Source organism: Martes martes, assembly GCF_963455335.1.
Source record: "Martes martes genome assembly, chromosome: 18".
Classification (NCBI taxonomy): domain Eukaryota; kingdom Metazoa; phylum Chordata; class Mammalia; order Carnivora; family Mustelidae; genus Martes; species Martes martes.
This window is the reverse complement of record NC_137906.1, coordinates 21,888,110-21,905,703: the sequence shown is the minus strand read 5'-3', so window position 1 is coordinate 21,905,703 and position 17,594 is coordinate 21,888,110. Positions and strand designations below refer to the sequence as shown.

Here is a 17,594-nt window from a genome sequence, read left to right as displayed (position 1 = left end):
AGCCACCACAGCTCACGTCCCGGTCCGTGGCCTCTGCACGCCTCTGGAAGTCCGACCCGCGTGCACGGAAGCAGCCCCACAGGACCTCCAGCTGCCCCCCTGCCCACCTCTTCCTCTGCTCGCTTGCAGTCTCTCCCTATTACCGGACAAAGCTACGTGGGCTGTACACGACCGCCAAGGCTGACGCGGAGGCTGAGTGCAAGTGAGTTCCGTCCCCTCCCCTCTTGCCCACCGTGTGCTGGGCTACAGGGGCCTGCAGACCCCAGCGCCTGCCGCTGTTCCTACCACGAAGAAGTAGATTCCTGCTCCCCAAGCTGTCCCTTGGGGCCCCCGCCTTCCCTAGATCTCCTTTTGGGCCTCCCCTTCCCACTAGCCCTGCCATCCCTAGACGGCATTTTACGTGTCCTGTGACCTGGAGCAGGGGCTCCCCCTGAGACCCAGTTGCTCCGTCGTGACAACGGGGATCATAACCGTCTACAGAATGGTCAACATAATGTGAGATAACGTATATAAAGTCCCTAAGACCAGTGATTTTTCAAACCCTTTTGACCATAACCCATGGTAGGACATACATTCTCTGTCGTGGCTTCATCATAATATTAGGACCTGGTCATCATTGCTATAATAACACTAATAAGGACTCCTCCGTGGCCGTGCTGAGTCAGATGCTGTGCCAGGTACGCTCTGTGTGTGTCTCATGCAATGTTCGGAGCGGCCGCAAGGCGGGCGTTACCCCCGTTTTCCAGGTGAGGACACGGGGACACAGGGTTCCATGATGTGCTGAAAGTGACACAACTAGTAAGTTGGGGAGCCTAGTTGTAAACCCAGGGTCCATATTCTTACTACCATGCTAGAATGGTGTCACGATCACCTTTCTGCAGCACACACGTGTGCGTTATATGGACATATGTTACAGAATTGGAACAAGAAGTACATTTGTGCTATTACCATATATATAGTCTGGGGGTTTTTTGTTTTTTGTTTTTAAGTAATCTATACACCCGACACGGGCTTGAACTCCTGACCTGAGATCAAGAGTCACATGCTCTTAGAACTGAGCCGGCCAGGCACCCCTGTTTTTTTGTTTTTTTTTAAGGATTTTATTTATTTATCTGACAGAGAGCGGGAACACAAGTAGGAGGAGTGAGAGAGGGAGAAGCAGACTCCCCACCAAGCAGGAAGCCTGACATGGGGCTCAATCCCAGGACCCTGGGATCATGAGCTGAGCTGAAGGCAGACGCTTAATGACTGAGCCACCCAAGCACCCCTGTTCTGTTTTTTTAAATGCTGGTTATTAGCCCAGAAATTAATCTCACAAGTCCCTAATGAGCCGTGGCCTGCTGTTTAAATACTGCCTTGTGCATGTGATGATCAGCACCCTAAGTGTTGTTGGTGACTCCGGGATCTTCCTCTCCTCCCATCTGGCCCTTCACAGGCCCTGTCTTGTGCTCTGAGACCCTGCCTCGGACTCACGGTCCCAGATTTCTTTGCCTGCCATCATCTTTGCTTTGCAAATCTCTGCTGGTGCTCCCCCTGGGCTTGGTGCAGGGCAGTCCTCACACACAGACCTAGGATAGCGAGGACCTGGCCAATAAGGGCACAGTCTGGAAAGGAGAGACACCCTAGGAAAACAGTGACCGGGACAGCGTAGTTGGTGGGCCACCAGTTGGTGGGCTACCAGTTGGTGGGCTCACTGTGCCTGGGGGCCTGGGACAGCCGCAGGGACGGGGAGAGACTTGAAATAGGGGTCAGTAGGCGGACACGGCAGAGGCAGTGGAGGAGTGCATGCCCGACATGCGCACTGAAGGACTGAGAATCAGTCGTTTGTGGCTGGGGAAGGGCAAGGCAGGACGGGGAGGGCTTCCAGTAACTGGACTTTATCCTGGAGGCCATAGGGAGCCAGCGAAGATGTAAAGCAGGAGAGAAGCCCCTGGCTGCTGCGTGGGTCAGTGAATCTCACAGACCAGGTGAGATTCAAAGCCAGTTAGGAGACCAGGCAAGAGATGGTGATGGAATTGAGCCAAGGCAGTGGCAGTGGGGATGGAGAAGCAAGGGTGGGTTCGAGGGCAGGTTCTGGAATAAAGTTGGGGGAACAGTTGGGAGAGGGGAGGCTGAGGATTCCGGGCTTTGCCGTTTAGACGGAGGGACCTGACGGGCTCCATATGCTGGGCTGGGGCCGGCCTGGGCGGGAGGAGACACCATGCCTTCTGATTGCTGGTGTTGTCCCGCAGTTTCCAGGCCCACCCTTCCTGCCCCCTCTTCCTCTGATGTGCAGATTTGTCATCTGGCTGTCATCCGGCCCTGTCCCGCCCATCTGTGCTGGAGTATGGCTTACATAAGCTTGAGTGACACACTTTGAGAGTAAAAGGCAAAATGGCCCTTCCCAGCTTAAGTGCTGGCAGAGTCACTGCTTCTGAAACCAGTTTGGTACAGGCTCTTCTCCGGCATTGAGCTACCCTGAGTTAAACACTTACAAGCTCCTTTCAGAACTGCAGGGTCCAGCCTTTTTTAGTTCTGCTGCTGTTTCAGTTTTTGACTCTGACAAGTTCATACATTCACCACTCCTGAGTCCCTGTGGGCGCCCGGTGCCATGCTGGGCACACCAGCCCTGCCCAGGGGGGCTCCCGGTCAGGGTGGGGAACGCCCGTCTCTGTTCCTGCAGCACCCTCCTCCACCCATACTGAGTAGATGAACTAAGACCCTTGCAAGCTGAAGAGACACCAAGAGCCAGCCTCAGGAACCAGCCCGAGGCCCCGGACACGTCGCCGTTCTCTCTTCCGCGAGCACCAGGGCTGCCCCCAGACTGGTTTTCATCCTCCTGCTTTGCAGAAAATGGAAAAGAATCCTTGTTCTTTAATTTAACAATTGGTCCCTTTTTTTAAAAAAGGCCTTGAATTGGCACACTGGCAGGAGGGGGTCAAAGGGAAACAAGGTCAAAGTTCCCACATCCATGAACAGGTAGCCGTTAGGGTGGGAACGAATCCTTGTCTAACCTCAGTGCAGAATGCGTTTCTGGACAGCAGAAGGGAGGGTGTGCTCAGTGGTGCTCTGGCCTCAGACAGTGGGTAACTGCATCCCCCAGACCCCTGCTGGGAAAGATAGTTTCGTGACTGGGCCAGCTGGTGGGGGCAGAGGGGCAGTGTAGCTTTCCCAGGGCCCGAGCGACTTGGGCTAGAACGCCAGGTGTCCGGAGGAGAGAGCGAAGGCCACGGTCCAGGCCCCGGACAGCAGATGGCTAGCTAGGGGCACTTGCGGCCGGGTAGTGTCCCAGCTTGCTGAGTGGGGGTGTTGCTCTAGTCTTGACCTGCCCCGTCGGAGGGTGGGCTCTTGCAGTTCCTGCAGGGTTGTTCCCATTTTCCCTTAGGAGATACTGAGATTATATAAATACTCCACGTCCGGTCAGACTCTCAGCTTTAGCATCTCTTTATGATTCTTAGCTAAAACAATTAGGATTTTTCTTAAGCTCTCCAGGGGAGGGGCACTGGGTGATTCCGTCTGTTGAGCGTCCAACTCTTGATCTCAGGGTTGTGAGTTTAAGCCCCACATTGGGCTCCATGTTGGGTGTGGAACCTACTTAAAAAATAAATAAATAGGGGCGCCTGGGTGGCTCAGTTGTTAAGCTGCTGCCTTCAGCTCAGGTCATGATCCCCAGGTCCTGGGATCGAGCCCCACATTGGGCTCCCTGCTCAGCGGGAAGCCTGCTTCCCCCTCTACCTCTCCCCCCTGCTTGTGTTCCCTCTCTCGATGCCTCTCTCTGTCAAATAAATAAAATCTTAAAATTAATTAATTAAATTAATTAGTTAAATGCCAGCTCCCCCGGAGGTTCTGATGTGCGGTGAGGGTTAAGAGCCGCTCCGTCACTGTCTCACAGGGTATGGCTTAGTACCTGCAGCATAAAACTGCTTATTGCAGGCAGGTGCAGCAGCAAAGGTCAGACTCAAAGTTCCCTTTGGTCTCCTGGCTTTTACTCTGCTGCTGTCCTGGTGCCTGACTGCCCCACGTCCCCGGGCTTGCGAGCCTGCGGCAGCTCTAAGCAGCCCCTGCATCCCGTGCCCTCCACGCTGAGCTGTGCTGCAAGGCATCCTGCTCCGGGCTGCCTGGTTCCCTCTGCCAGGGCTGCCCCGCCCCCAGCCCCTGCCCAGGGAGCTCCACAGGAGCCTGGGACACCCCCTGGCCCACCTGCGAGGCGGGGCCTCCCTCCTGCCCAGTGAAGGCCTTCAGAACCTCGGGGGAACTACTAAAGGTGGACCAGAGGAAGAGCCATGGGAGAGGAGAATACATGACCCCAGATGGAGTCTGGGCTGCTTATTCCTATTGAAATATTCCCTGGGAGAAAGTCCTCAACATCTAGGGTAAAAGAAAAAACCTTCCTCCAGTGGGGACCGTGCTCACTTCCGCAGGATTGCCTGGCCCAGCCACCCCAGAAGCCCGGAAAGGAGCTGCAGAGGTTTCCTGGGCTGCAGCCTTTCAGAGACTGGTCCCTTCCACCTCCAGCCTCACTCCGAGCCCAGAGGGCTCCCCCGAGTCGTCTGGAGTCTGGAGCCTAGAGCGTGTTTTTTTCCTTGTCCCAGCCTGGGCGGAGCCCCGGCTTCAGCTTCTACCGTCCAACTCTGCAGGCTGCTGGGGGCCGCCAGCACCGCTCCTTCCCGCTGTCGGGTGCCGCGCTCTGCTGTGCTCTCTGCTCTGGGGTCCTCTGGGGGTCTGGTGGGGCCTCCTCTCACTACCTTGTTAGTTCGTTTATGCTCTTAAAATGTAAACACGGGAGCGCCTGGCGGGCTCAGTCGGTAGAGCATGCAACTCTTGATCTTGGGGTTGTGGGTTCAAGTCCCCCATTGAGTGTAGAGATTACTTAAAAATAAAGTCATAAATATAGTATCCTAAATAAATAAATATCATAAATAAGTAAAATAAAAATAAATAGAAAAACACGTAGGATTTATGGCTTTTGGCAGTTGGGCTGGTCTGAGTTACCCAGCCTGCCGTGGGCGGGGAGGAAGTCTGTGCTTGTGCCCCATCGTCTTCTCTCCGTTCTTCCCTGCCAGCATCCTCCGGAAAGCTCTAGATAAGATAGCGGAAATCAAGTCTCTGTTGGAAGAAAGGCGGATTGGTGAGTTGGAGGGCAGCGTGGTGCTTCTTGGTCAGGCAGAGTGAGGCTTCCTGAGAGCAGGGGTCGTGGCTCCCCGCAGGAGTGGGGGGCGTGTCGTTCCACGGACTTCTGACGGGGGCGCACATCTGGGCAGCCTGGGTCTGGGAAGCAGTGGAGGTAGGAGCCTGCGCTCAGAGGCAGGGGCTCCCAGTGTCCCTGTGCAGACCTGGAAGGTCTCGCTGCGCCCCCTCATGCTTCTCTGCCCCTTGTGCCTGGGTCAGTTGCTTCCTGCTATGCCCCGTTGCTGCGGCGAGCGCCAGCTGCTGTGGGAGAGCCGTCCTTCACTCGGAGCTTACATAGGGTGTTGGCTTCCAAATCCCTTCAAACCCCCATGGCTCTCCCATCTCTTACCCTTTCAGTGACCTCTCTGTGGGCAACAGCTTGCCCGTAGACAGGTCGCACCGCCAGCCGGGTTTGTGCGAGGTTGACTGGGTGTGTTAAACCATACCTGAGGTCAGGAGTCTGTCTGCGTTTGACAGTTCTTTTTAGTTTTTTGTCGGATGACAACACATACTCATAGTAGAAAAGTACACATAAGCATACAGACGGCTCTATGAAATGTTCGCTAACCGAACAAATGGCCGTGCCCAGCACCCCAAAACCCTTCTTCTGCCCTGTAGTTCCGTCACCCCGAGGGGATCCGCTGACCTGACCTCTCACGGGTCTGTGAGAGCAGCCCCGGGCTCTTTCACCCCCGGCATCTGGTGGGAGGGCAGGGAGCACACTGGGCCCTGGGCGGTCACTCGGGAGGGGGGCTCCAGGCCAAGCTCCGCTGACCGCTCCGTGCAGCCGTGCGACGGGGGGTCTGGGGTAGGAGCCCTGTCCCTTGTGCCTCAGGGGCGCGCTTCCTTCCCACAGCGGCCAAGATCGCGGGCCTATACAACGACTCGGAGCCCCCTCGGAAGACCATGCGTCGGGGGGTGCTGATGACCCTGCTGCAGCAGTCGGCCATGACCCTGCCCCTGTGGATCGGGAAGCCTGGTGACAAGTGAGGGCAGGTCTGAGCCGCGGCAGGTGGGAGCTGACCAGAACGGAAGGGCTGGGACTAACGCCTTACTCCAACCCTTAGGCCCCCACCCCTCTGTGGGGCCATTCCAGCCTCTGGGGACTACGTGGCCAAGCCCGGAGACAAGGTGGCTGCCCGGGTAAAGGCTGTGGATGGGGATGAGCAGTGGATCCTGGCCGAGGTGGTCAGTTACAGCCATGCCACCAACAAGTGAGTGGACACCCGGCCCTCAGTCTGCTATCCCGTTACACCTGCACTGGGTTGCCCTCTGCCCCATCTACAGGCTGGGCCCAGAGTGCCTGTGGGGACAGGAGCGGGGCTGTGTATGACTCGGGCTCCCTGGGCTGCTTCCCCTCCCCACGCCCCACGCTCCCCTCCTCGTCGCTCCCCAGTTTGGACCATGTGTCTCCCTGCATCCACCGTTCTGTCTTTGTTCTCCAGATACGAGGTGGATGACATTGACGAAGAAGGCAAAGAGTGAGTTGCTGGTCAGGGAGGGATGTGGAGGCAGCTGGGAAGCAGCCTCCTGCCTGGCCGTGGCTTGACCTGAGCGCCCCCTTCCAGGAGACACACCCTGAGCCGACGGCGTATCATCCCGCTGCCCCAGTGGAAAGCCAACCCGGAGACGGACCCGGAGGCCTTGTTTCAGAAGGAGCAGCTTGTGCTGGCCCTGTACCCCCAGACCACCTGCTTCTACCGTGCCCTGATCCACACGCCCCCACAGCGGGTAAGGTAGCCCCCAAGGGAGGGACAGCCCATGACGCCGGGACTGGCCAGAACAGATGGGTCATGGGGTCACCTGCCACCTCCTTCCTCTCCTGTCCTCATCTTCCAGCCTCTCTGAGCTGGGAGAGTCCTACGTGTTGCCCTGTCTCTCCTGCTTACACTCTGCCTGCAGGCACCCTCCAGTCCTGTCCTCTAGGGCAGTACCAGCCAGCCCCCTTCCAACCTTCAGAGTCCTAGCCGGCCCTGCATGGAATGGGACCGAGGTAGGCAGCACCACACCCAGGGCATGCCCTCCAACCTTGACTGTCGCACCCCAGCCCTTTCTTCGTGTGAGGTTGTGCTTGCTCGTGCTGGTGACCCATTGCCTGATGGCAGGTTCAAGGCTGTTCTCCCCTCCTCCTCCATGTGCCCTGCCTGCTGCCCTCTGGGTTTTCCTTGATCCCTTTAACACAGGGTCCCCCAAAAGCACCAGATTATCCATGTAGAATCCCCCCACATATACAGCAAGTCTCCCCTCTCCGTGCTCTTTGTTCCCTGGCTCTTTGTTGCTGAGAAAAGGGCTGTGTTGTAGCAGGACTAGGTTTGGAGTGAAGATGGGGACAGGAGAGGCAGGGACCCCGTGGATCAGTGGTTCCTGTCAGTCTGGGTCCTGGGGGCCTTGCCTGGGGGTCTCTGACCAGCCCCTCCTGTCTGCCCCCTGCCACAGCCCCAGGATGACTATTCAGTCCTGTTTGAAGACACCTCCTATGCAGACGGTTACTCCCCTCCCCTCAATGTGGCCCAGAGGTACGTGGTGGCTTGTAAGGAGCCCAAGAAGAAGTAAAGCGGGCTGGCAGACTCCCAGTCTCCCGCCACCCTCACAGGGGAATGCAGCAGCAGATTTCATGGCAAATAAATATTGTTCCCCTTTGCCCACGGCTCCTTGGTTTTGTTTTTCCAGGCCCTTCTTCCCTTCCCCATAACAGGGCAGGTTGGGGAATTGGAGGCTGTCGGGGAGATGGATTTGTTTGGTCCCAGTGGGCATTTCTTTTTTGCTCTTGGCTTGCATTAAAGGCTCTCGGTGTAATACACAGGGAATTTTATTTTTGAGGCTGGGGTGGGTCACAGCTGCGGGGCCTTGGGTGTGCCTCCCAGGGACACCACTCATAGCTCTGTGCGGAAGCTGAGGCCACAGCCCTCCATCTTCCTGGCATAGTCAGCGTCAAAGCGCTCGTTCTGGGCCACAGTGAAGGTGGTCTTCCAGTCCCCCGTGATGCCTGCGGACAGAGGGAAGGACGGCTACAGGCCCCACCGCAGAGCAGGCCCTGGGTGGCTCAGGCCAGCCCCAGCCTCCACTTCCACACTGGCCTGCCCAGATGCCCGTCCTGCACGGGCACTCACCTTTCCTCATGAAGGCCGAAATGCTGTGGTCCATGATGTCAGCAGGTATGGTGCTGTAGTTAGCCATCGAGTTGTTCTTCATCTCCTTGAAAGACGTTTGCTGGACAATGAGATCCACGGTCTCCTCTGGCAGGGAACGCCCCAAGAACTTAAGGATCTTCTGAATCTCCCTCTTGGGGTTCTGGAGAGCAGAAGGGCTCTTCAGTGGCGGTTGGGATGGCTCACTGAGCAAATAAAAGGGAGGGTCCCCCCCAACTCCTCCAGGACCTGGCCACCTCCGCCTAGAGACCTCTCAGCCCCGGCTCCTTGACTTGGATCCTCTTTCCCTGGGGCACATTAGCTGCCCCTGCCCTATGACCCTGAACTAAGCTCCCATTTGGGTCCTGATAGGTGAGGGGAGGGACGGTCCTCTTTCATAACTGGCCACAGGGAATGCCGGCAGATGGCTGGCTCTGTGTCGCTTGGGTCTGAGATCAGAGCTATACAGCCTTGCTGCCTGAGTGACACTGCAGCTCCAAGTCCCTGGCAGGAAGGTGGGCTGGAGGACCCGAGGGACTGGTGTGGGGGGTTGCCGCTGGGGGACAGGCAGCTGAAAGGGCCTTGGCAGGTCCTGGGGAGGTCCCTGCCTCTGCACGTGTGACCTGGAGGGAAGCAGCAGCAGGTGGCCTCACCTCTTTCATGTCCTCGTAGAAGAGGTAGAGAACAGGATGAGTGTGACTTAGCTCCCACCACTCCCGCACGTGCTGGTACCAGGACCCGTAGGACACTGGGGGGAGGGGCGAGGACATGGGACACACAGGCTGGTATTAGCTTTGGCTGGCGGCTGCTCAGCTCCACCCCGCTCCTTCCCCCAGACTCAGGCCCACCTTCCCCAGCCATGAACTTCTCCAGGAAGCAGTCCCAGGTGCCAGGGTCTGGGTGCACCTTGGCCATGCGGTAGAAGTGGTAAAACGAGACAGCCACATCCTTTGCGTTGCGGGCCACGTAGACCACCTGGAGGGACAAATGACCCCCCCACATCCAAGCATCATCACCACACAGCGAGCCCGGCTGTTCCACCCTTCACAGCAGCCCAGTAAGGGGAGTTCACTCTCATTGACCTGGAGGCTGACTTGCTTGTGGTCCCTGACACCGTACTTGATGCTAATCTCATCCTCTCAGTGCTGCCACACCCAGACTGGGACCAAGGTATGCTGGGTTCTCACTAGCCCCCTCCTCCACGGGCCCGGGGAGGCCTGCAGAGAAGACTGCCTTTCTCAGCTCTGCACAGGAGTCTCCCTTGCACAGACCCCCACCACAGGAATAAGACCACCACCTGCCCCCTTCAGATGAGACCTTCCCAGCAGAAAAGGCTAAAGCTGGGAAGGCCAGTGACCTCCTTCCCTGGCTTCCTCTGTCACTCACCTTGACCTTCTGATCCAGCAAGGTCTGAGGGAGCAGAGCCAAGGGCAGGTGTGTCTTAATGAGTCGTGGAGCTGGTGTATCATTCAGAACCTCCAAACCTATACCACGAGGAGGGAAAGGTCTGCTGAGCTGGAGCCCAGTCCTGCCCCCTCCCTCTGCTCCCCTGGTCCCCAGAGCCCCCACTGCGAACCTGTGGGAACATCTGGAGCCTTGAACTCAAGGAAGGGTACCCGGATTAAGATGGAGGCCCTGCGACACTTCTGTAGATCACCGCCCTGGTAGATCATGTCGAGGATCTCACTCACCCAGGTGGTGCCTGGAGAGCAGGGGAAGGGGAGGTGAGCCAGGCGAAGGGCAGGTCCTTGCTGGTCCAATGTGGGGGACTGTGGCCCTCACCACCTACCAGATTTGGGGTAGGTGCTGATAAGCAGGTCGTCAGGCCGGGCTTGGAAGTCCTGCAGGGAGCCCAGGGCCTCTGCAAAGTACTTGATGAGAGGGATTCCCTTCACATATGCCAGCGGCGGGCGTGAGGTGTCCTCGATGAGCTCCATTCCACAGCGTCGGGGGCAGAGGGCTGCCGACTTGCCTTAACAACATCATGACACGCCATGTGTTGAAATCCTGCTTCACGAGGAGGGCCTGGGGCTGACTCGGCCCTGCTCACAAAGCTGGTGAGTGGCAGGCGCTGGGGCTCAAACCCACACGGAACACTCACACGGAAGGGCCGGCGCTGGCTTGCACCTTTGCTATCCTGCAGGGCTCGTAAAGATCCCCGTGCCTGAGGCCACCCCCCACACCAACGACATAGCTCTCTGGGGCCCCGTCCCAGTCTTCTGGAAGCTCCAGGGGATTCCAGTGTGCCCTTGAGAGCTACTACTCTAGTGCCTGCCTGTCCTAATTCCTTGCCTGCCAGCTCTCCTCCCACTACTTCTGCAGCGGCCCCTGGCCTGAGGCACTGGCCCCGGTCCCCCTGCCGGTCCCTGGGCCCCTCATGCATCGTCAAAAACATTCCAGAAGCCAAACCACGCCATCTTGGCTCGGGGATAAACACAGCCAGTGAGCAACTGGAGCCTGTTCTGGGGGCCAGAGTCCGGCACGCGGCTGAGCTAAGTGATGGGGCAGCAGAAGTGGGAAGGGGGTTTCGGCCTGGGGTCCTGTCGGCTGACTGAGATGGCCCATCCAGAGGGAAAGGGCCAGGAGCTAGCCCTGCCCAGCCGCCCCACTGGAAGAACTCACCAGACCTCTCTGGATGTCAGTCCTGTGACCACTCTGTGCTGTGGCGTACCAGGTGCCGTGGGGTGGGTGCAGAACGGCTCTCCGAGCTGAAGGGTTTATAAATTCCAAGTGGGAGGGATCTGGAGCCAGCCTCCAGGAAGGAAAGGGTGGAGCTTAGAGTGGGAGGGCCCCCTGTGCTGCCCCCGCCTTTGCACCCCAGCAGGAGCCAAGCTTAGATGGGCCTGAAAACCCAAGATGTGGGTTTAGTGTGTAGAAAATAAAGGGAAGACTGAAACTAGACAAAAGTTTTCACTTGTATTCTGCGGGGTGTTTTGGAGCTAGAATCTTGGCTCTGACCTGCCCTCTGTACTCCACCCCGGTGGGGCGGGCCAACCAACAGCTTGTCCTGATGGCCCCAGCCAGTTTAGAGGGGGCAGACCTGAGAGGAAAGGTGATACCCTTGTGAACAGGGCCACTCACCTTCCTGTTGGCTCCAGGCCAGTCTTGCTGATGCCAGAGGTTCAGGCTAGGAGTGGCCCCCAGGCACCCCCCAGCAGCACAGGCTTTCCAGAACTGCTGGTCTAACCTCTGACCACAAGGCCAGTACAGAGCGGGGGGGCGGGGGGGGGGGGCGGGGATGGGGGCAGGGTGATAGGGGTTGGGGTGGAGCGGAGGCAGGACGGGCTTTCTGAGGCAGCAGGGAGAGACAAGAGCAAGAACAAGAGTCTCATAATCCTGGGACTGAGGCCAGCCGCACACACAGCTCCCAAGGATTTCACAGAGACTCACTCATGGTGGGTGACAGCCATGGGCCCCACAAGGTGCTTTTCTTTCACTGGTTTTAAAGGGGCTCCGCAGGCAGAGACAAGAAGAAACTGGGGCTTGGAGAGCCACAGGGCCCCATGGGGTAGTGTATCCCCCCCCCACCCCACTCTTGGCCTTTGTCCATACTATCTGGATTAAAGTCCAAAGTCAACCTGGACACTGGATTTGGATGGGCTCTGAATCAAGGGTGTGAGTCTCCCAAGCATTCAAAGAATTGTGTGAGGGGGACCTGGGTGGCTTAGTCATTGGGCATCTGCCTTCGACTCAAGTCATGATCCCAGGGTCCTGGGACTGAGCCCCACATCGGGCTCCCTGCTCAGTGGGAGGCCTGCTTCTCCCTCTCCCACTCCCCCTGCTTGTGTTCCTTCTCTCACTGTCTCTGTCAAATAAATGAATAAAATCTTAAAAAAAAAAAAAAAGAATTGTGTGACCTCAGAAGCATGCGAAGGAAAAGCCAAGGCATGTGGGCCTCCAGGAAGGGGAGAAGCTGGTCCTCACAAGCGAGCAGGCCCTCCCCACTCTGCTCTTCTCCTCAGGTCCCAGGGACTGGCAGGGCCTCTGTCTCCTAGCTCCAGCAGCCCCCTTCCCTGGCAAACACCAGAAAGTTCCCTTAACTCAAACTCTTTATTGTACTCAAGTAAAAAGTGCCCAGACAGAGACAAGGAGTGGGCAGAGGGTTAGGGGGTGCCGCGGATCAGATCTCCAGCATGTCTGTCCAGTGTTCCTGTGGAGACAGGAGGACTGGTCAAAGGCAGCCTCGGGTATGGGGTGGGGTAGGGAGGCTGGGGCCAAAGCCACCTCTCACCTCTTCTAATTCCAAGTCCTCCTCTTCCTCCTCGGTGCCCACCTGGCACAGCCAGATCAGGTCTCCCCACAGCAGTGAGTTCTTACAGCTACCAAGGAGTGCAGTTGGCAGGATACAGAGTCAGACTCACAAGCCTCGTCCAAGCTAGGCCCTTGGGGGCCGAGATAAGGACTCAGCTGCCCCGGGGCCTGGACTTGGACAACTGGCGCCATCTTCCCAGAGCTCAACCAGGCTGGGGCAGGGGTGCTGGGACTCACCCAGGGCACTGGCCCTCCAGAGGCAGAAGCTCCTCTGGCTCCTCTCGCAAGAACTCCTCTGCTAGGCAGATCATGTGGGCTCTGAGGCAGCAGCCAGGGTGGGGGCAGCACAGGGGGCCCTCCTCTTCCTGTTGGGGCGGGGGGGGCAGGAAAGTTGAGAGAGAAAACCAGAAGGAATGATGTAGCTAACGCTCAGAATTTCTATGGAAATAAATATGGAAAGACACCGTTCCAGAAGCTTCACGTTAAAAAATGCTACAAGTCACACACTACTATTATTTGCATTTTATAGATGAAACTGAGGCACGGAGAGGTTACAATACTTACCCACAGGGACTAAGCTAGCCAGTTTCCCTGAGCATTAGCAGTGATTACAGAAATGGCATAGGCCACTGTAGCTAGACTTCTAGTTCTTACAGGCTAAGTGATCTCAGGGAGGTCCCTTCAGCTCTGAATGGCAAGTACTCAATCTACATTTCCTGAGAGCTCCGAAGTCAGACCCATCATCTCAGTTCATTTGTTAAATATTTATTGGCCACCTGCTATTTGCCAGACCCTTTTCTTTTCTTTTTTTCTTTCAAAAATTTTATGTATTTATTTGACAGAGACAATGAGAGAACACAAGCAGGGGGAGTGGGAGAGGGAGGAAGCAGGCTTCGGGCTGAGCAGGGAGCCCACCGGATGTGTGCCTCGATCCCAGGACCCCGGGATCATGACCTGAGGTGAAGGCAGACCCTTAACGACTGAGCCACCTAGGCACCCCTGCCAGACCCTTTTCTACAGCAGTGAACAAGAACTGCCTTGTATTGGGGCAGGGGAGAAACTGACAGTAAGATAAATAAAACGCTTACTATGTTAGTAAGTGTTTAGGCTCTAAGAAAAAAAAAGGCAGGGGAGTGTACAGAAAGAACTGCAGTTTTAGATGGCAGCGCCAAGGAAGACCTCCTGGGGAAGGAGAAGGTGGCACTTCAGAAAGACTGAAGTGAAGGTCTAGGGAAGAACCTTCCAGTCAAAGGGTAAAGGGCAAAAGGCCTTGAGCAGAAAGGTACAGGTTTTGAGGAACGGTAGGAAGTACTATCGTCCCCGTTTTAGTGATGAGGGCAAAAGGTGTCTGAGGGGCTGCCCGGTCCTTCAATAAACAGCTGGATCCCGAGTTGCTCGAACCCTGGCCTCCCAGCGTGAAGACCAGGTGGGGCGGCTCACCTGGAAGGAGCGCGCGCACAGGGCGCAGCAGGCCGCGGCGTCCTGGTGGGGCTCTGACTCCAGGTCAGCTAAGGTACCGGAGCGGCTCCTCGGGGCGGAGGCCCGGGGCGGCGGAGGCCCGAAGGCCAGCGGCATGTGCGGCGGCGGCGGCGGGCACAGCTCACGTCGGAAGTCGGCGCGCAGCCAGCGCACGGTGAGCGGCAGGCGCGCCCAGGGCGGCGCGCGCAGCATGTGCGCCAGCACGCGCAGGTGGAAAGCGAAGGCCGCCTCGCTGCGCAGGCGCGGACCCACGTGCGTCAGGCGGCGCGAGGCGTGCGGGTGCTGCCAGGCCCACTCGAACTGCGGGCGGGGAGTTGGGGCTTCAGGGCCTCCCGGGTTAGAACCCAAGCCCCGGCCCGTCTTCCCACCGCCCCCATCTCACTTCTTACCCGAAGGGCGGCCACGGCGGAAGGGAAGCCGTGCACGAGAAGCACCATCTCCCTGGGGACGCGAACGAGGACGCGGCCCGTGACAGTCCGCCCCAACCGGTGTCAGGCCGAATCCCCTCACCATGGTTCATCCCCAGTCCCACCCACCCGAGAGTGGAATTCTCACGCCTGGCTTCAAACCTAGTCCGCGAGGCTCCGCCCCCTTCGTGGAGGTACGTCCCTTCGCACCTGCCAACCTCAGGCCCCGCCTCCAGCACAGGTACTTAACTGGCCTCCTCAGTTCCTCTCCCTTGCAGGCTCTTTTCCAACCCCCGCCTTGCTCTTCAGCCCGCAGTCACCCGACCAAGCCTAGAACAGTGCGCTTCCTACCTAATCCCTTCCTTAGTCCCACGGCTGAGTTTCATAGGGCCCCGCCTTCCCCTATGGGAGGCCCACGCTCCTCCCCTATGATAGGTCCGCCCTCATCGACAGGACCCCGCCCCCCCGGCCCTGTTATCAGCCACCATAGGGCTCTGCCCACTATCCTGGCCCCGCCCCTCTCGGCAGGCCTCTCCTCCCTAAAGCCCTTCTCCAGACAGAAATCCGCTCCCTCTTACCAGGGCCCGCGACCGCTGGTCCGCCAGGCCCCGCCTTTTTTGCGGCCCCCGTTGTGCTGCTGGACCCGACGAGCAGGGTTGACGGTGAAGCCCACGTAGACGCGGCCCCGGTGCCGAGGGTTCAGGCAGTAGAGCAGGTAGACGCCGAAGAAGCGGCCAGGCCTCGCCGTGTCCCCCGCAGGGCCCATCGGGACTTGTGGGTTGATTGCTGTGGCCTGTGACCTCAGGGAGGGCTGAGTTGCCAGGGCCGCAAGATGCTAGTCTCGGAAAAAGCGTCTGGGGGCGATCCCGAGGTACCCTAGAGACCGCAGCAATGCAGGTTCGCTCACCCTCCTGGCTGGAGTAGGGTGTCCAAACCGGCCCACAGAACCCAGGCTGCGGTGCTGGCGGCGGACACCTATTAGCGTCCGAATCCGGCCTTGTGCAGACCCTGGCCCGCTGATGGTAAGCGCGGAAGCCCAGGACTGTTGGAAAGTGGGGCTTGCGTGAGGGCGGAAGTGCTAGGTTTACGGACTCCTTAGTAAGGGCGGAAGTATTGGCCTCAGCGGAAGTGGCGTCTGTAAGGGCGGAAGCAGTGTGGCTGGGGTCGGAGCTGGGGTTCCTTCCCGGCTGGGCTGTCGCCCCTTCTGGGCTGCCGCGATGGAACTCAGCGCCGAATACCTCCGGGAGAAGCTGCAGCGGGACCTGGAGGCGGAGCATGTGGTGAGTTGAGCGGCCTGGATTCGCCCAGCGAGGGGAAAAGCGCCCCTGAGGGGTGGGTTTCACACTCTCCACACCGTTCTGCCTCATAGGAAGTCGAGGACACGACTCCCAACCGTTGCGCGTCCAGCTTCCGAGTCCTGGTGGTGTCGGCCAAGTTCGAGGGGAAGCCACTGCTTCAGAGACACCGGTGAGACCTCGGGAATACCTCACTCAGTGCGATCTCAGCGCCGGGACCCCAACCCTGGCCTCTCCCCTAAATCTAACTCCCTCGCCCCCGCCAGTGCGGCCCTGCACCGTGAACCACAGCCCCAAGGATCCCGCCTTCGTGGCCCCAGTATGGAGACTTATGCCTCTGCTTCTTTGGTTCCCAAGTCCTGGGAACACAATTTGGGGGACACCTCCAGTCTCCTGGATCACCCTGCCTTCGGAGGCCGTGACTCAGGCCCTGTCATTTCCTAACCCCATCTCTCCCCCAGGCTGGTGAACACGTGCCTAGCTGAAGAGCTTCTGCACATTCATGCCTTTGAGCAGAAAACCCTGACCCCAGAGCAGTGGGCCCGCGAGCAGCAGAAATAAGAGACCAAGGCCTGCACAGCCATTAAATTATGAATCAGGGCCAGCTTCTGTGTCAGTGTGTTGTGTGTGGGAGGGTGGAGGGATGCTGAGCTCGAGTCTAGAGCCTGGTTTCTCCCTGCCCTACCACTCTCCATTGTCTATACCTTGAACAAATCCTTCACACACAGGTCTCTGTGTCCCCACTTATAAAAGGAAAGTTCTGTCCTTAAAGTCTCTCCCAGGGCAGGCAGCACTGGCCTTCTCTGTAATCCTTGGTAGAGCCCTAGGGACAGTGCTGCTGTTCCTTGGCCATTACCAGAGGGTCCCGCCCTCTGTCAGTTTTCAAGATGCAGAGATGGAAAAGTACTCGTGGTTTCAGGGCACTGGCCAATTTATCAAACTTCCCCCACTCCCCAGTGTCACCCTAATGTCAGAGGCATAATGGAGGATCCCGTGCTTCCCCGCAGGTTTCCCAGCCCCTCATGGTCTCAGGGGATGTAGTACCCCAGTGGGGACACCACAACTTCTGGAATGCTGCTGTTTCCTGGTCTGCTACAGAAAATACAATGACCCTTTAGCCCAGGGCTTTGGGTGGCCACAGTTGCCCTTGGGGAGACCATGAGAGTTTCAGGAATGGAGCTGTGGGCAGGAGATAGGGATAGGGTTAAAGTAGGAAAATGAGGCCACCTAGGCCATAAAATCGGGGCACATGATACCCTTGTAGCAGTCTTAAACACAGGTGCCAGGATTGGTAAGGCCTGGCACAGATGGGTTCTGTCGGACGCAGGAGGGGCCAGAGCTCTTTGGGGATGAGGGATTACAGTCTTCAACCATCCCACCACTCTGTTCCCCTTCTCAGGGCTAGTTTCTTGGCCCCAAATAACCATCCCACTTCCTATCTCCCTCTTGTTCCTAACAGAGGGAGAAGGGGCTAGTAAAGCTTGAAGTCATGGTGATGACGGGTTAACCCTTCTCCATTCCTAGGAGGCTTTCCTGAACTTTCCTTGGTCCCTTGGACCAGGGGGAGAGCTACTGAGTGTACTCACGTATGACTTCCCTAGGAGGCCGCGTTACCACCACTGTGCGGGAGAGGCTCAGGGAAGGAATGTCGCTTTAAGAAGCCTACGTTCCAGATTTTCTGCTCTATCACACCCCTGATTGGACCCGCCCACTGCGATCACAGAGCTTCGATGCTGTGCTTCCTGATTTTATAGAGCACCTGAGGCCTGGAGAGAAGTGACTGGCCCAGGGTCACATGGCTCGCATAGAGATTGAGACTCAGATGGGCCAACGGGGACGTCCATGCAGCTGCCTCTCTACACAAGTGGTTCTCCCCCATGTCCTGA

The 17,594-nt window shown here is 57.8% G+C and overlaps 4 protein-coding genes across 14 annotated transcripts in view; 2 read left to right on the top strand and 2 right to left on the bottom strand.

Annotated features, from left to right (window-relative positions):
• Positions 1-7,796, top strand: part of SGF29 (SAGA complex associated factor 29) — a 28,895-nt gene extending 21,099 nt beyond the window's left edge. For 5 of the 9 annotated variants that reach the window (XM_080830032.1, XM_080830035.1, XM_080830036.1 and 2 more), the window contains exons 4-10: positions 130-202; positions 5,043-5,107; positions 6,005-6,134; positions 6,216-6,362; positions 6,594-6,629; positions 6,717-6,879; positions 7,585-7,796. In XM_080830032.1, the coding sequence (XP_080686158.1) occupies positions 130-202; positions 5,043-5,107; positions 6,005-6,134; positions 6,216-6,362; positions 6,594-6,629; positions 6,717-6,879; positions 7,585-7,701 (731 nt within the window). In that variant the 3' untranslated portion in view covers positions 7,702-7,796. Of the gene's footprint in view, positions 1-129; positions 203-5,042; positions 5,108-6,004; positions 6,135-6,215; positions 6,363-6,593; positions 6,630-6,716; positions 6,880-7,050; positions 7,142-7,584 lie in introns of all 9 variants that reach the window. The other 4 variants (XR_013968394.1, XR_013968395.1, XR_013968396.1 and 1 more) reach the window with 2 other exon arrangements.
• A 145-nt stretch (positions 7,797-7,941) lies between these two features.
• On the bottom strand, positions 7,942-11,826 carry LOC308359358 (sulfotransferase 1A1). Of its 3 annotated transcripts, none has more exons than XM_080830381.1 (9): positions 11,358-11,826; positions 10,899-11,017; positions 10,066-10,248; positions 9,853-9,978; positions 9,663-9,760; positions 9,125-9,251; positions 8,930-9,024; positions 8,259-8,439; positions 7,942-8,134 (listed from the first exon to the last, which is right to left on the bottom strand). In XM_080830381.1, the coding sequence occupies exons 3-9, from the start codon at positions 10,211-10,213 to the stop codon at positions 8,022-8,024; spliced, it is 888 nt and encodes a 295-aa protein (XP_080686507.1). In that variant the 5' UTR covers positions 10,214-10,248; positions 10,899-11,017; positions 11,358-11,826; the 3' UTR covers positions 7,942-8,021. The 3 variants fall into 3 exon arrangements, with proteins under 3 accessions (XP_080686507.1, XP_080686508.1, XP_080686506.1); XM_080830382.1 differs by having other exon boundaries at positions 10,899-10,984; positions 11,358-11,714; XM_080830380.1 differs by having other exon boundaries at positions 10,899-11,028; positions 11,358-11,693.
• Positions 11,827-12,312: 486 nt separating this feature from the next.
• On the bottom strand, positions 12,313-15,519 carry SLX1A (SLX1 homolog A, structure-specific endonuclease subunit). The gene is made up of 6 exons (XM_080830608.1): positions 14,992-15,519; positions 14,396-14,447; positions 13,968-14,306; positions 12,765-12,892; positions 12,508-12,595; positions 12,313-12,426 (listed from the first exon to the last, which is right to left on the bottom strand). Exons 1-6 carry the CDS (start codon positions 15,177-15,179, stop codon positions 12,397-12,399), a joined length of 825 nt encoding a protein of 274 aa, XP_080686734.1. The 5' UTR covers positions 15,180-15,519; the 3' UTR covers positions 12,313-12,396.
• Positions 15,072-16,312, top strand: BOLA2B (bolA family member 2B). The gene is made up of 3 exons (XM_080830609.1): positions 15,072-15,693; positions 15,783-15,880; positions 16,170-16,312. The coding sequence occupies exons 1-3, from the start codon at positions 15,631-15,633 to the stop codon at positions 16,267-16,269; spliced, it is 261 nt and encodes an 86-aa protein (XP_080686735.1). The 5' UTR covers positions 15,072-15,630; the 3' UTR covers positions 16,270-16,312.
• Positions 16,313-17,594: the final 1,282 nt, after the last annotated feature.

Coding starts and splice junctions, on each gene's coding strand:
- LOC308359358 (XM_080830381.1), bottom strand. CDS start 10,213: ATGGAGCTCATCGAGGACACCTCACGCCCGCCGCTGGCATATGTGAAG. Junction 8,440..8,929: donor TCTACGAGGACATGAAAGAG/GTGAGGCCACCT, acceptor TCTGCTCTCCAG/AACCCCAAGAGGGAGATTCA. Junction 8,135..8,258: donor TTCGGCCTTCATGAGGAAAG/GTGAGTGCCCGT, acceptor CTCTGTCCGCAG/GCATCACGGGGGACTGGAAG.
- SLX1A (XM_080830608.1), bottom strand. CDS start 15,179: ATGGGCCCTGCGGGGGACACGGCGAGGCCTGGCCGCTTCTTCGGCGTC. Junction 14,448..14,991: donor ACCAGCGGTCGCGGGCCCTG/GTAAGAGGGAGC, acceptor TCGCGTCCCCAG/GGAGATGGTGCTTCTCGTGC. Junction 12,596..12,764: donor CTGGAGGGCCAGTGCCCTGG/GTGAGTCCCAGC, acceptor ACTCCTTGGTAG/CTGTAAGAACTCACTGCTGT.
- BOLA2B (XM_080830609.1), top strand. CDS start 15,631: ATGGAACTCAGCGCCGAATACCTCCGGGAGAAGCTGCAGCGGGACCTG. Junction 15,694..15,782: donor ACCTGGAGGCGGAGCATGTG/GTGAGTTGAGCG, acceptor TCTGCCTCATAG/GAAGTCGAGGACACGACTCC. Junction 15,881..16,169: donor CCACTGCTTCAGAGACACCG/GTGAGACCTCGG, acceptor TCTCTCCCCCAG/GCTGGTGAACACGTGCCTAG.